This window comes from Somniosus microcephalus, chromosome 3 (genome assembly GCF_052327205.1).
Source record: "Somniosus microcephalus isolate GS21.2 chromosome 3, FLI_Smic_1.0, whole genome shotgun sequence".
Classification (NCBI taxonomy): Eukaryota; Metazoa; Chordata; class Chondrichthyes; order Squaliformes; family Somniosidae; genus Somniosus; species Somniosus microcephalus.
In genome coordinates, this window is record NC_140989.1 from 255,248,935 (window position 1) to 255,264,948 (window position 16,014).

The following is a 16,014-nucleotide window of genomic DNA, read 5'->3' on the forward strand; positions in this document are numbered from 1 at the left end:
TCAAGAAAGTTCTCCTGAACACACTTCAGAAATTCTTCCCCCTCTTTGCCCTTTACACTATTACTATCCCAGTCTATATTAGGATAGTTGAAGTCCCCCATTATCACTACTCTATAGTTCTTGCACCTCTCTATAATTTCCCTGCAAATCTGCTCCTCTATATCCTTCTCACTAGTTGGTGGCCTATAGAATACACCTAGCAGTGTAATGGCACCTCTGTTGTTTCTTAACTCTAACCAAGTAGATTCTGTCCTTGACCCCTCCAGGACATCCTCTCTCTCCAGCATTGTAATATTCTCCTTAATCAATACTCCCACCCCACCTCATTTTTGTTCCTTCCCTATCTTTCCTGAACACCTTGGCCCCGATTTTCGGCTTGTGTGGGGAATGGTCGGATTTCCCCAAATGTGGGGTTTCTGACACACATAAAAAAGTGTCAGCCAGCTCCACGCAATTTTCCCTCAAGTGGCCAATTAGTTCCCAGCATGTGGGAAGCCTTGCTAATTGTCCAATTCGAGTCAGAAATCCCCACACTATGATGTCATCATTCGTGGTGCTTTCAAAGTGTCCAGCAAGCTTCTCCACCTCTGCAGGCTTCTCAACCACTCTTGCACAATGGCAGAGGAGCCTGCACCAGCTGCTGCCAGCGGCAGAGGCCGAGCTGCCTTCAAATTCGACGAGGCTTCACTGCAGGCATTATTGGATGGGGTTAGGGCCCACAGGGAGGTCCTCTTCTCTAGGTCAGGGAGGAAGAGGCCTCCCACTGAGACCAATGCTGCATGGATGCAGGTGTCAGCAGATGCCAACTCGCTGGGAGTCACCAGAAGAACCTTGGCATTACATCTCTATCTCCTTCCTTTACTCCCCCACAGTACCATCCAGAGCCCCCGTCCTCACTGTGGAGGAGGAAGAGGCTGTGCAGCCAGACTCCTCAGAGGAAGCTCCAACCTCTGAGGGCGCAGCGTCAGCAGAAGTAAGCGCACCCAGCACCAGCACAGACACTCACACCTCGGGGGGACCTTCGGGACATAGAGTAGTGTTGTCACCTGGTGTTTCACAGCTCACAAGTGAGCCTCAGCAGATTCTGGAGACAGGGACAGCAGTGGAGAGTCCTCGTCGGAGGGTGCAGGACTCTGCCATCTCAGCTCAGCTGTGCTGCATGACGACCCTCTGCCTTTGGGTCCATCCGCAAGAGAAGAGGTGATGGAACATCACGGAAGACCTCTCCTGGTCCCTCAATACTTCCTCTCTGGTGAAGAAGGCCCAGCAGCGCCTATATTTCCTAAGGAGGCTGAAGGGATGTAACCTGTCACCCCTGATCCTCTCTAACTTTTACCGCTGCACAATAGAGAGCATCCTGGCGAACTGTATCACAGTATGGTATGGCAGCTGTAGCTACTATGACCGGAAAGCCCTGCAGCGGGTAGTCAAAACTGCCCAACGCATTACCGGCACCCGGCTACCGACCATAGAGCATATATACCAGAAACGCTGTTTACGGAGGTCACGGACCATCATCAAAGACCCTACCCACCCCAGCCACAGTCTGTTCGCCCTCCTGCCATCTGGGAGACGCTACAGATGCATTCGCACCCGAACGACCAGATTTAGGAACAGCTTCTTTCCCAGGGCTGTCATCCTACTGAACTCCACAAATAAACTCTAAAGCCTGCACATCTGCCAATGCACTTTATTATGGTTATGTTTATGTTAATGTATTACAAGCCAAATGAATGTTGAATGTTTAAATGTCTTAATCTAAATGTACACTCTCTGGAGCCGCAAGCCTACATTTCGTTATACTGCACTTGTGCACTAACAATGACAATAAAGTTGATTATTATGATTATTATTATGGATCTCCATGCACAGATGCAGGAGTCTCTGGCAGGTTTTGTCTCCAGGGTCGCTGCGAGTGCTGAGCAAATGGAGGAGTCCATAGCGACCATGAGCAGAGCCTTTGTGGAGTCATTGGCGCATGAACGCATCACCAAGGAAAGGTTGGCAACCTCCATGCAGGAGATAACTCGCCAGGGTACGGAAAACATGGTGAGTGCTCATAAGAGAATGACATCTCTTGAGGAGCGTTGGCCATCTGTTGAACAGAGAAACCAGATGTTCATGGAAGTCCTGAGTAGGACTGCCAGTGCAGAAACGGGTCCCACTGGCCCCCTAAAGCGCAGCAAGGTGCTCTCAAGCCACTTCCAAGCGCTGGCCCCTTCTGGCCTGTGCAGCTTCAGGTGAGTGAGCAGCAGCCTGGTGCTCCTGGTGCTCATCCTGCTGTTCCTGGTTCTGCTGCTGCTGCCTCTGCTGTTGGAGATCCTCTAATGCCAGGAAGGGAACGTCCCAAAGGCCTCCCATGCTTCTGGCAGATGCCTCCGTTGAGGGGGCGCTGAGTTAGGGTGGTGAGAGGGGCTTCCCAGGAGCTCACACTGGAGAAGTGTGTGAGGCTCCAACTTTCTGCAGCTGCTCCTAAGGCTTCAAAAAGTTCCCCCAAGCCTTGATCAGCAAGGTCCTGCAGCCTGCAAATGCTGCCTATTTAAATCTCTTCAGCCCTCAGCGACCTGCTGCTGCAAGCAAGCAAGCCAGCTGTTTTCATGCCAGCTCTCAGCAGCAGGGTTCCCCGCAGGCGGGTTTCAGGTGGGGAAAGCCCCAAAGTCGCAACGGCACGGGAAAATCCACTTCAACAAGCAGATAATTGCTTGTTAGTGCTCCGACGACCAGTCCCGCCAGCGGCGGCTGGGACTGAAGCGGGGCGCGTGGAAACGGCAGTCCGAAAGTCGGAAGGGGCGGGGAATCAGGCGGGGGGGTCCCGACCCGCTTTTTCGCCGATTTTCGGCCCCCGGCCGTATGAAAAGCCACCTGACGGCAGCCAGAAAATCAGGGCCCTTGTATCCAGGAATATTTAGTTCCCAGTCCTGTAGATACAGAGAAACGATTTCCTCTGGTTGGGGGGGGAGGGGGGAATCAAGAACGAGGGGGCATGATCTCAAAATTAGAGCCAGGCCATTTAGGAGAGAAATCAGGAAGCACTTTTTCACACACAAGGGTAGTAGAAATCTGGAATTCTCTCCCCCAAAAGCTGTGAATGCTGGGTCAATTGAAGCTTTCAAGACTGAAATCGATCGATTTTTGTAAGGTAAGGGTATCAAGGGATATGGAGCTAAGGAGTGTAAATGGAATTGATGTACTGATCAGCCCTGATCTAGTTGAATGGTGGAGCAAGGTCTCGGGCTGAATGGCCTGCTCCTGTTCCTCTATGAATATCTTGATTTGGCAATGGGTGAACTCTGTTGTACTGAGCACCTGCATTAAATAACAAGTTGAGTTTTGAAATGAGCTTTGTTAAACATGTAACATTTTAGTATTGCATTAAGTTGGCTTTTGAATTTGCATTTTAAACCTTAAATTTTGTAGCCATCTACCTCTTAATGATTGGGTTTCTGAATTCACCCCTGACAGATATTCCCTCCTTCTGATAATGCAATCTTTGGTGAGCACAAAACTGTCCATAATTTGCACTAAACTGATGTTCTCCTTTGGGGATGCAGTGTGGCTGATGTTTGAAATGGAAATGATATAAGTGCTAAAGTAAAATTGAGCTTTTTCAAGGCTGGACTTGAGGCTCAATGTTAAAGCAGATTAGAGGGAGCTTTATCTTGCAGCTGGCTTTGATGCTGGCATCATATGCAAAAAGTAGAACATTATTGTTTTTGTATTTCCCTTTATTAAAAGGTTTTATTGTGAGGAACAGGTGATTCCTGTTTTTGTTTTTAAGCTAACTAGTTTCTTGTGCTTTTGAAGCCAGGAACTGGAAGGATGTGACGTACAAAGGATCAGAAGAGCTTCAGTTGGTCTATCTACAGGGTTGTCCAGGAGAGCAGGAGGAAGTGGAAGTGGTGGTGCCAGTGCCTGTTCATATGTCACTGAGTCACGAAAGGTGAGGGCTTGCTCTGAAGACAGGGCTATTCGTGCATTTCCCTGTGAATTTGATGGAGATGGGGTGGGGGGGGGGGGAGAACCATTCCAGATTACTGTGTGTTTTGATATTTGTATAATTATATACATGCAGAACATTTATGCAAAGTAAGCAGAATACAGCTCCGCACTTACTTACTAATTTGAGTTTTGGTGTACAGTACAAAAGTTTGTGGGTTTCTTGTATATCTGGCAAAACATCAGTTTTCCTTATAATTGCAAAATACTGCGGATGCTGGAAATCTGAAATAACAACAGAAAATGCTGGAAATACTCAGCAGGCCAGGCAGCATCCGTGGAGAGAGAAACAGAGTTAATGTTTCAGGTCTGGGACCCTTCATCAGAACTGGAAAAAGCTGGAGATGTAACAGATATTAAGCAGGTGCAGAGACGGGGGGGGGGGGTGGGGGCGGGGTTTGTGGTGTTCAGATATGAAACTGCTGTACTGTCAGCACATTATCAAAGGAATAATGAAAGAGTGAGGGACTAATAGCTGAAAATAGTCAAAATCAGAGCTAACAGCAGCTTCCCTGATGGTTGAGTTAGTGAATGCACATTTTGGTGTGTTCATGAGCCTCACAGATCAAGAAAGCCCCAGGTTTGAGCCCTCGTCCGCTGGTGAAAGTGCTACAATCGGCCCCCGTGTTCCCCTCCCTGGGCTAGAGCGGGGTGAGGAGGAAATCAGCTGGGGTTGCTGCTCCTGATTGCTATCCGTTGAATTGTTGGAAATTTCACACTTGCAGGTGTCAAGTGAAGGCAGTATTTGGCTTGGCTGTGCTACTCGTCACAGTCAAAGAGCTTGGTGACATTCAGTCATGGATCACGTGTGCAATGGCCAGTTGGGACAGGTACAGTACTGAAGTTTTGACAGCATCTGTGGAATTGTTTCTTAGCATGAGCCAGTGCCTTCATGAGGGAGAGAGAGAGAGAAAACGGCAAGGGTGAAATGGCAGTTTCAGTGCAAATGCCAAAATACCTAATTTTGAAGTGGAATTTAAACTGAACACCCAAACTTTGTCTACCTTTCTTGTCCTTCCATTATGGATAGGGAAAAAACGCTCAAGGATAGTATTAAGTTCTGAAAACGTGATGTCGGGTTTTGGGTACTTCAAACTACAGTCTACTCTTGATAATGTGAAGTGTTTTTTGCACTTAAAAATTGAATTAAGCATCATAAATAACAGCAAAGTGAGAATTTAGTGCTCAAATTAAATTACGAGATAATTTGAGTAATAGGCTTTTAATTGAGGAGTAGACTAGTCTTGTGTTGAAGCGTCTGCTGTTTTAATGCTGTAATTCAGTGTTAACTCTGAATACAGAATAATAATACAAGTGTCGTGCTTTCTATTCTACTTGTGACGGATTCTTAGTTTGAGTTTTAATATGAAGTCAAATCCAAAATTCTAAGATTCTAATGTACAAAATGCCAGCAGTTTTTTTTTAGAAACAGAGGAAAAGACTGGGGCATTTGAATGATAAGGAGAATGGGCCAGCCATTGAAATAGTTATCTTTAGCAGGTCAAGAAAATTGATAAGATGTTAACGAATTGGGACGATTTCAGCATGAGTTCACACATGGTATGTTGTAATCTTTGCTTTACCTCAGTGGGGCTTGTCTGCCAGAAATCCCGCTCTTGCGAGGGTGATGCCAGTTTAATGGGCAGTTTATCTGTCCTGGACATGGGTGGGGTTGGAAGACGAGCCTCCTGACTTCCTGTTGACTCGGAGGACATAAAAAAAAACCCACCATGGACAAAGTCTAGGTTCCAGGAAAAGAGTGGGCTAGCGAGGGAAAACTCACTCAACTGGTCAGAACCGGGAGGCTGACCAGGAGAAGTTAAATTAGCCCACTAACGTGGATGGTGTGGCATGATTTATTCTTTGTTGCTCATGAGGAGGGGCTTGAACTGAAGTAAGAAAATGAGTTTTGGTTATAATAATCACTTTGTACATTCACTTGCTTTCTGTGAAATAAAGCAGCTTAACGATTTGTATCTGACCTTGCCTTTCTAGTGTGTTTTCAGTACACCTACAGGCTGAAGAACTGCCCGTGAAAGACATGGGGCAATTTTAACCTAACTCACCCATCGGAAAACTGACTGGTTCAGGTGCAACGCTGTTTTTACTCCCCGCCGGATTTTACTCTCCACTGAAGTCAATGGAGAATAATATTGGGCAGAGTGTGAAACCGGCGTTCCACCCGGTCCCGTGGGTTTCCCGCCAGATGAGTTTGATTAAAATGTTTATGATAGTGTTCAATTCAGATCACGAAGGAGTGCTGCTGTTACATACATAGATACATAGAAGATAGGAGCAGGAGTAGGCCATTCGGCCCTTCGAGCCTTCTCCGCCATTCAATGAGATCATGGCTGATCATCCAAATTCAGTACCCGGTCCCTGCCTTCTCCCCATATCCCTTGATCCCTTTAGCCTTAAGAAATATATCCAACTCTTTCTTGAATATACTTAATGAACTGGCCTCCACCGCCCTCTGTGGCAGAGAATTCCACAGGTTCACCACTCTCTGGGTGAAGAAATTCCTCCTCATTTCAGTCCTAAATGGCTTACCCCTTATCCTTTGACTATGACCCCTGGTTCTCACAGAAATCACAGAAACCCCACAGTGCAGATAGAGGCCATTTCGGCCCATCGAGCCTGCACCGACACATATCCCACCCAATCCCCGTAACCCCTACACCAACACATATCCCACCCTATCCCCGTAACCCCACGTATTTAATCCCCCTAACACTAAGGGTCAATTTATCATAGCCAATCAACCTAACCTGCACATCTTTGGACTGTGGGAGGAAACCGGAGCACCCGGAGGAAACCCACGCAAACACGGGGAGAATGTGCAAACTCCACACAGACAGTCACCCGAGGCCGGATTCGAACCCGGGTCCCTGGCGCTGTGAGGCAACAGTGCTAACGACTATGCCACCGTTCTGGACTCCCCGGCCATCAGAAACATCCTTCCTGCATCTAGTCTGTCCAGGCCTGACAGAATTTTATAGGTTTCGATGAGATCCCCTCTCAATCTTCTAAACTCCAGTGAGTATAAGCCCAATCGACCCAATCTCTCCTCATATGTCATTCCTGCCATCCCAGGTATCAGCCTGGTGAATCTTCGCTGCACTCCTTCCATGGCAAGAACGTCCTTCCTCAGGTAAGGTGATCAAAACTGCACACAATACTCAATGTGTGGTCTCACCAAGGCCCTGTACAACTGTAGCAAGACATCCTTGTTCTTGTACTCGAACCCTCTTGCTACGAAGGCCAACATACCATTTGCCTTCTTAACCGCCTGCTGCACCTGCATGCTTACCTTCAGCGACTGGTGTACAAGAACACCCAGGTCTCTTTGCACTTCCCCTTCTCCCAAACTATTACCATTCAAATAATAATCTGCCTTCCTGTTTTTGCCACCAAAGTGGATAACCTCACATTTATCCACATTATAGTGCATTTGCCATGTTTCTGCCCAATCACCCAACCTGTCCAAATCGTGCTGGAGTTTCACGACATCCTCCTCACAGCATACCCTCCCCCCCAGCTTTGTGTCGCCTGCAAATTTGGAGATATTACATCCAATTCCCTCGTCCAGATCATTAATATATATTGTGAACAGCTGGGGTCCTAGGACCGATCCTTGCGGTACCCCACTAGTCACTGCCTGCCACTCGGAAAACGACCCGTTTATTCCAACTCTTTGCTTTCTGTCCGCCAACCAGTTCTCTATCCAAGTCAATACCTTGCCCCCAATCCCATGTGCCTTAATTTTGCATGCTAATCTCTTATGCGGGACCTTATCGAAAGCCTTCTGAAAGCCCAAATGCACCACATCCACTGGTTCTCCCTTATCTATTTTACCAGTTACATCCTCAAAAAATTCCAGTAGACTAGTCAAGCATGATTTACCTTTTATAAATCCATGTTGACTTTGTCCGATCCAGTCACTGCTTTCCAAGTGCTCTGCTATTACATCTTTCATAATGGACTCTAGCATTTTCCCCACTGCCGATGTCAAGCTTACCGGTCCATAATTCCCCGCCTTTTCTCTACCACCTTTTTTGAATAGTGGGGTAACATTAGCTATCCGCCAATCCATGGGTACCGTTCCAGAGTCTATCGAGTTCTGGAAGATGACCAGCAATGCATCTACTATTTCTTGGGCCACTTCCTTAAGTACCCTGGGATGTAGATTATCAGGCCCTGGGGATGTATCGACTGATATACCTATCAATTCATCCAATGAAAAGCGACGAGTTAAGAAAGTAACTATAGGTTTTTATTGGCTAAATAACAGAGCCCACCCTCGTGGGTGATCGGATACAACAAGGAGGAATGCCAGCCAGTCGACTACCTTTATACCTGGGCAGGTAGGTGGAGTCATGGGCGGAGTCAGCAGTGGTCAGCCCAGGTATAGCAGCGTGACAAGAGGCGACCTCGTATAGTGATACAACAGTGTGAACAGTGATAACCATAGAGTAACGATATAACAGTGATAACTATAGTGTAACGATAGTGAACGATACAAGTGGTTTACCACATTCACCCCTTGTTTAGATTTGAGTCCGGCAGGGTGAAGTGTACTACCAGTTCTGGTATGTCAGTCGGTCCGGAGGCCTCGTAAGCCTTCCTGATCGTCGCAGCGGCGGTGTTGCATTATCCGGTGTTAATGCTGGTGTCTGCGTGGTCGGCGAAGGCTCGTGGGGTTCCGGCATGCCGTCTACCTGGTCTGGAATTGGGGGGGTGATGGGGGGGTGAAGGTGGTGTCTCCGGAGTGCCCGAGGGTGCGAGGTCTCGTAAGGAAACTGTGTCCTCCCGCCCATCTGGGTATGCCACATAGGCGTACTGGGGGTTGGTGTGCAGGAGGTCCACCCTCTCGACCAGGGGGTCCGTTTTATGGGCCCTCACATGCTTTCACAGCAAGACGGGCCCCGGAGAGGTCAGCCAGGTTGGTAGCGTGGTTCCCGTAGTCGACTTCCTGGGGAAGGCAAACATTCGTTCATGGGGGGTGGCGTTGATGGCAGTGCAGAGTAGTGACCGGGTGGAATGCAGCGCTGCCGGGAGGACTTCCTGCCAGCGGGAGGTTGGGAGGCCCTTAGACTTTAAGGCTAAGAGGACGGCCTTCCATACCGTCGCGTTTTCTCTTTCTACCTGGCCGTTCCCTCGGGGTTGTAGCTGGTGGTCCTGCTTGCAGCAATACCTCTCGCTAGTAGGAACTGACGGAGTTCCTCGCTCATGAAGGAGGAGCCCCGGTCAGTATGTATATAGTTTGGGAACCCGAACAAGGCGAAGAGGTCGTTCAGGCATTTAATGACCGTGGTACTGGTCATGTCTGGGCAGGGGAAGGCAAAGGGGAAACGGGAGTACTCATCAACAATGTTGAGGAAGTACACATTACGGTCAGAGGACGGGAGGGGCCCCTTAAAGTCGATGCTCAGGCGCTCGAAGGGGCGGGTGGCCTTGATCAGGCTTGCTCTGTCCGGCCTAAAGAAGTGCGGTTTGCACTCGGCACAGGTCTGGCAGTTCCTGGTCATGGTCCTGACCTCCTCGATGGAGTAGGGCAGGTTGCGGGCCTTGATGAAGTGGTAAAGTCTGGTGACCCCGGGGTGGCAGAGGTCGTTGTGGAGGGTCTGAAGTCTATCACTTTGCGCGCTGGCGCATGTAATTCGTGACAGAGCATCGGGGGGTTCGTTCAGCTTACCTGGCTGGTACAAGATATCATAATCGTAGGTGGAGAGCTCGATTCTCCACCTCAAGATCTTATCATTCTTGATTTTGCCCCTCAGCTTGTTATTAAACATAAAAGCGACCGAACGTTGGTCGGTAAGGAGGGTAAATCGTTTGCCTGCCAGGTAGTGCCTCCAGCGTCGTACCGCCTCCACAATCGCCTGGGCCTCCTTCTCGACCGACGAGTGTCGGATCTCAGGGCCCTGTAGGGTCCTTGAGAAGAAGGCCACCGGTCTCCCCTCCTGGTTAAGGGTGGCGGCTAGGGCGAAGTCGGATGCATCGCTCTCGACTTGGAAGGGGATGGACTCATCCACTGCGTGCATAGTGGCCTTGGCAATGTCTCCCTTAATGAGGGAGAAGGCTGCGCACGCTTCCTCCGTAAGGGGGAAGGATGTGGACTTCATGAGGGGTCTGGCTTTGTCCGCATAATTGGGCACCCATTGGGCATAGAAGGCGAAGAGCCCCAGGGTTCTCTTCAGTGCCTTTGGACAGTGGGGGAGGGGTAGCTCCATGAGGGGGCGCATTCTTTCGGGGTCGGGGCCGATGACTCCGTTCTCTACTACACAGCCGAGGATGGCAAGGCGCGAGGTGTTAAACACACATTTATCCTTATTGTAGGTGAGGTTCAGCCATTGGGCCGTACGGAGGAATCTCTCCAGATTAACATCGTGGTCCTGCCGGTCGCGGCCGCAGATGGTGACGTTATCTAGATAGGGGAACGTGGCGTGCAGCCCGTTCTGGTCAACCATCCGGTCCGTCTCCCTTTGGAAGACCGAAACCCCATTGGTGACGCCGAAGGGAACCCTAAGGAAGTGGTAGAGGCGGCCGTTCGCCTCAAAGGCTGTATACTGGCGGTCCTCAGGGCGGATAGGGAGTTGGTGATAGGCCGACTTAAGGTCGATGGTGGAGAATACCCGGTACTGCGCAATCTGATTGACCATATCAGATATGCGGGGAAGGGGGTATGCGTCCAGCTGGGTGTACCTGTTTATGGTCTGGCTGTAGTCGATGACCAGGCGGTTTTTATTGCCGGTCTTAACGACCACGAACTGGGCATGCCAGGGGCTGGTACTCCCCTCGATGATGCCCTCCTTCAGGAGACGCTGCACCTCAGAGCTAATGAAAGCTCTGTCCCCGGCGCTGTACCGTCTGCTCTTGGTAGCGACGGGTTTGCAGTCGCGGGTGAGGTTAGCGAACAGGGAAGGTGGCGGGACCTTGAGGGTGGATAGGCCGCAGGTGTTACGCGGTGGGCGGTTTAAAATCTGCTGGTTGTTGACTGTGAGTGGGGGGAGGGGTCCGCCGTATGCTAGCGTGACGCTTTGGAGGTGGGATTGGAAGTCTAGGCCTAGTAGGACGGCAGCGTATAGCTGGGGCAGGACGAGGAGTTTAAAATTTTTATACTCCGTACCCTTAACCGACAGGGTCACAACACAGTAGCCGCTGATGTCTGTGGCGTGTGACCTCGATGCCATCGAGATCCGGTTGCGCGTTGGCAGGACAGGGAGGGAGTAGTGGCTCACCGTGTCTGGGTGGATGAAGCTCTCCGTGCTGCCGCTGTCGAACAGGCAGGTCGTGGCGTGGCCATTTACTTTGATGTCCATCATCAACTTGGACAGGTGATGCGGGCGGGCCTGGTCCAGTGTGACGGAGGCTAGTGTATAGCTGAGCGAGTTGTTGTAGTCTGCGGTTGAGGCGGTAGTCGGGTCTAGAGGCATGGTGGCGGTCGGGCGTGGTGGGTAAAATGGCGTCTCCCACGAGGTTGGACAAAATGGCGGAGAAGATGGCTGCCCCCATAACTCACATGAGGCACTGCTGGTGTCGGTTGCCTGTATCAAAGATGGCCACCCCATGACTCACATGCGGGGATGCTAGCCTCTGTTGCCTTGAAGGAAGATGGCCGCCCCCACAGCTCGCATGAGGCACTGCTGGCCTCTGATGATCCACCTCTGCAGGCCTTAGTGAAGTGGCCTTTCTTCCTGCAGTTTGAGCAGGTAGAGTTCCTGGCTGGGCAGCGCGACCTCGGGTGTTTCGCCTGGCCGCAGAAGAAGCAGCCGGCGGCCCGATCGCGGGGGTCCGATGTCGGAGCCGGTACCGGGGGTGGCGGTCTCGATCGGGTCCGGGACGCCGACGCTGAGGTAGGTCCCAGGGGGGTTGCTGCGGGGGGTATCGCGGTCGGGGTCGGTCCCAAGTCCCAGGGTCGCGAGTTACAGTACCTTGAGTATGCCTCAAGGTCCCGATGGGCCACCTCTAGAGAGAGAGCGAGGGCTGCAGCTTTGTCCAGGTCGAGGTCCCTTGCTTCCAGTAGTCTTTGCCGTGAGTAGTCGGACCGCAGGCCTTTCACGAAGGCATCGCGGACATTGTCTTCAGTATTTTCTGCCGCCGTTACCGCTTTAAAGTTACAGTCTCTGCCGAGTGCTTGTAGCACCCGTAAAAATTCCTCCACGGGCTCTCCTGGCTGTTGCGGGCGGGATCTTAGGAGGTGTCTGGCATACATGGAATTTACCGGGGTTTGGTACTGTCTTTTCAGCCGGTTGATGGCGTCCTCGTATGTTTTAAGGTCCCGGATGAGTGCGAATACTTTAGGGCTCACTTGGGCGTTCAGAACTCTTAGCATGGATTTCTGAGGCACGCCGGATTCTCCCAGGTAGGCTTCGAAGCAGCTCAGCCAGTGTTCGAAGTCGAGGGCTGAGTTTGCTGCCTGTGGGTTTAGATCCAGGTACGGTGGTCTGAGGGCTCGCAGCCAGGCCGGCTGCTGTGGCTGTTGTAGCTGGGCGTCTGGCTGGTCGCTTGGCTGGTCGTTTGACTGCTCAGTTGTCGACATTTTAAAATTTAGCCAATAAAATTGATATACCTATCAATTCATCCAATGAAAAGCGACGAGTTAAGAAAGTAACTATAGGTTTTTATTGGCTAAATAACAGAGCCCACCCTCGTGGGTGATCGGATACAACAAGGAGGAATGCCAGCCAGTCGACTACCTTTATACCTGGGCAGGTAGGTGGAGTCATGGGCGGAGTCAGCAGTGGTCAGCCCAGGTATAGCAGCGTGACAAGAGGCGACCTCGTATAGTGATACAACAGTGTGAACAGTGATAACCATAGAGTAACGATATAACAGTGATAACTATAGTGTAACGATAGTGAACGATACAAGTGGTTTACCACATCGACCTTCAGTCCCATCAATTTTCCTAACACCATTTACCTACAAATACTGATTTCTTTCAGTTCCACCCTTTCATCAGACCCTATGTTCCCTGGCATCTCTGGGAGGTTATTTGTGTCCTCCTTTGTGAAGACAGAACCAAAATATGTATTTAGTTGGTCTGTGATGTGCCTTCAATAACCACAAAGCTAGAAGTTATAGACTTTAACAAGTTGGCTTTTAATCACTAAGATCAGAGCTAACATCTCAACACACCGACTGGCTCACAGGAATGAGTCATACAGATCCTGAGATCTTTAAGTAAGAGAAGTCAGGGGCGGAGCCAAGAGCCAAGACCTGGAACCTTCCAGGTTAGTCAGGAAAGAGGAAGTGAAACTATACACCGTGTGGGGGAGGGTAATATACATGAGTGCAAAACGGATACAGGCAAGACAAACAGATTTCATTACATTCACCCCTTCTTTAGATTTAGTCCATCGGGGTGATGTTTCTTAAAAGTTGGTATAAGTGAGTCTGTCAGGAGGCTTTGCGGTTCTCAGTGATCGGCGCAAAGCCGGTTGGGGTGCCTCTAGGGGAGTGGATTCTGGTTCCTCCGCTGTCCGGGCCTCCGCAGTGTCTTCCAGGTTATCTGCAGTGTCCTCCAGGTTAAAGTTGGGTATTGATACCTCTGGGCGTCCTGTCTCTTTTTGGTGTAGGTCTTCCTCGGGTAGCCTCTCATCGTTCTCTCCGCTCCCCGAGGGAGCGAGGTCTTTTATGGAAACAGTGTCCTCTCGCCCGTCAGAGTATTCGATATAGGCGTACTGAGGGTTTGCATGGAGGAGCTGTACCTTTTCCACAAGGGGGTCCGTTTTATGGCCTCTCACGTGCTTCCACAATAGTACTGTCCCCGGAGACGTCAGCCACACGGGTAGAGATATGCCCGAGGTGGATTTCCGGGGGAAAACGAACATCTTTTCGTGAGGGGTAGCGTTAGTGGCTGTACATAACAGAGACCTTATGGAGTGGAGCACGTCTGGGAGGACTTCCTGCCAGCGGGAGGTCGGAAGGCCTTTTGACTTTAAGGCTAACGTGACAGCCTTCCAAACGGTAGCATTCTCCCTTTCCACTTGCCCATTACCCCGGGGGTTGTAGCTAGTGGTTCTGCTAGTGGCTATCCTCTTTGAGAGCAAGAACTGGCGCAGTTCGTCACTCATAAATGACGTCCCCCTATCGCTGTGTATGTAGTTCGGCATGCCAAACATGCAGAATAGATTACCGAGACACTTGATGACCGTGGCACTGGCCATGTCTGGGCAGGGAATGGCGAAGGGGAAGCGGGAATATTCATCGATGATATTGAGGAAGTATACGTTACGGTCGGCAGAGGGAAGGGGTCTCTTGAAGTCCAGACTTAGGCGCTCGAATGGCCGTGTGGCTTTGATAAGGTGTGCACGGTCAGGCCTGTAGAAACGAGGCTTGCATTCCGCACAGATGCGGCAGGCTCTGGTCATTGCCCTGACCTCCTCGATGGAGTGGGGCAGATTGTGGGACTTTATAAAATGGTATAGTCGGGTGACCCCTGGGTGACAGAGGTCGTTGTGGAGACCCTGTAATTTGTCCGTATGAATGCTGGCACACATTCCCCGCGATAGGGCGTCTGGGGGTTCATTAAGGGCTCCCGGCCTGTACATAATATCATAGTCGAACGTGGATAGTTCGATCCTCCACCTGAGTATTTTGTCATTCTTGATTTTCCCCCTTTGTTATTAAACATGAAAGCCACCGACCGCTGGTCGGTGAGCAGGGTGAAACGTTTGCCGGCTAGGTAGTGTCTCCAGTGCCGCACTGCCTCCACTATAGCCTGTGCCTCCTTCTCGACAGAAGAGTGCCTGATTTCAGGTCCCTGAAGGGTTCGGGAGAAGAAGGCCACAGGTCTCCCAGCCTGATTGAGGGTCGCAGCTAAGGCAAAGTCTGACGCATCGCTTTCGACTTGAAAGGGAATGCATTCGTCCACTGCACACACTGCAGCCCTTTCAATGTCCTGTTTAGTACTGGTGAAAGCCTCCCGAGCTTCGGCTGATAGTGGGAAGGACGTCGATTTAATGAGGGGTCGGGCCTTATCAGAGTAATTGGGCACCCATTGGGCATAATACGAAAAAAATCCCAGGCACCTTTTTAAAGCTTTGGGATTGTGTGGCAGGGGCAGTTCCTTTAGGGGGCGTAATCGGTCAGGGTCCGGTCCAATTATCCCATCTTCCACCACACAGCCGAGGATACAGAGACGGGTTGTGTTGAAGACACATTTGTCTTCGTTGTCGGTTAGATTCAGCTTTAGGGCAGTTTTTAAAAATCTCGCAAGATTTAGATCGTGGTGTTGCTGGTTGTGCCCGCAGATAGTGACATTGTCCAGATAGGGGTAGGTAGCTTGTAGTTTATTCTCGTCAACCATGCGGTCCATCTCACATTGGAAGACCGAGACCCCATTTGTTACCCCGAAGGGCACTCTGAGAAAATGGTAGAGGCGTCCGTTCGCCTCAAAGGCGGTGTATGGGCTCCGTTCTAATGGGGAGCTGGTGATACGCGGATTTGAGGCCGATAGTCGAGAAGACTCGGTATTGCGCAATCTGGTTGACCATTTCTGATATGCGGGGTAAAGGGTAGGCGTCCAGCTGGGTATAAATATTAACAGTCTGGCTGTAGTCAATTACCATCTGTTTCTTTTCGCTATTTTTAACTATGACTACTTGGGCACGCCACGGACTGGTACTGCATTCAATAATGCCTTCCCGCAGGAGTCTGTCCACTTCTGCCTTGATAAAGTGTCTGTCTTCCAGACTGTACCGTCTACTTTTGGTCGCTATGGGCCTACAGTTCGGAGCGAGATTAGCGAATAAAGAGGGCGGGCTGATTTTTAAGGTTGATAGGCCACAGACTGTGAGTGGCGGCTGGGACCCGCCATATGTTAGCGTGACACTTTCGTGGTGGCACTGGAAGTCCAGGCCCAAGATTACATTAACACAGAGTTCTGGCATCACGAGGAGTTTAAAATCCTTGTAGTCCGTGCCTTTTACAGTCAGTGTTACCACACAGTAGCCCAAAATGTCCGAAGTGTGGGGCTTAGCAGCCATAGCAATTCTGCTCCGTGTAGGGGTT

The 16,014-nt window shown here is 50.4% G+C and overlaps 1 protein-coding gene across 3 annotated transcripts in view; it reads left to right on the top strand.

Annotated features, from left to right (window-relative positions):
* Positions 1 to 16,014, top strand: part of LOC147121856 (tRNA-splicing endonuclease subunit Sen15-like) — a 144,474-nt gene that overhangs the window by 35,460 nt on the left and 93,000 nt on the right. For 2 of the 3 annotated variants that reach the window (XM_085982362.1, XM_085982360.1), the window contains exon 3: positions 3,805 to 3,940. In XM_085982362.1, the coding sequence (XP_085838488.1) occupies positions 3,805 to 3,940 (136 nt within the window). Of the gene's footprint in view, positions 1 to 3,804; positions 3,941 to 16,014 lie in introns of those variants that run through there. The other variant, XM_085982361.1, reaches the window with a different exon arrangement.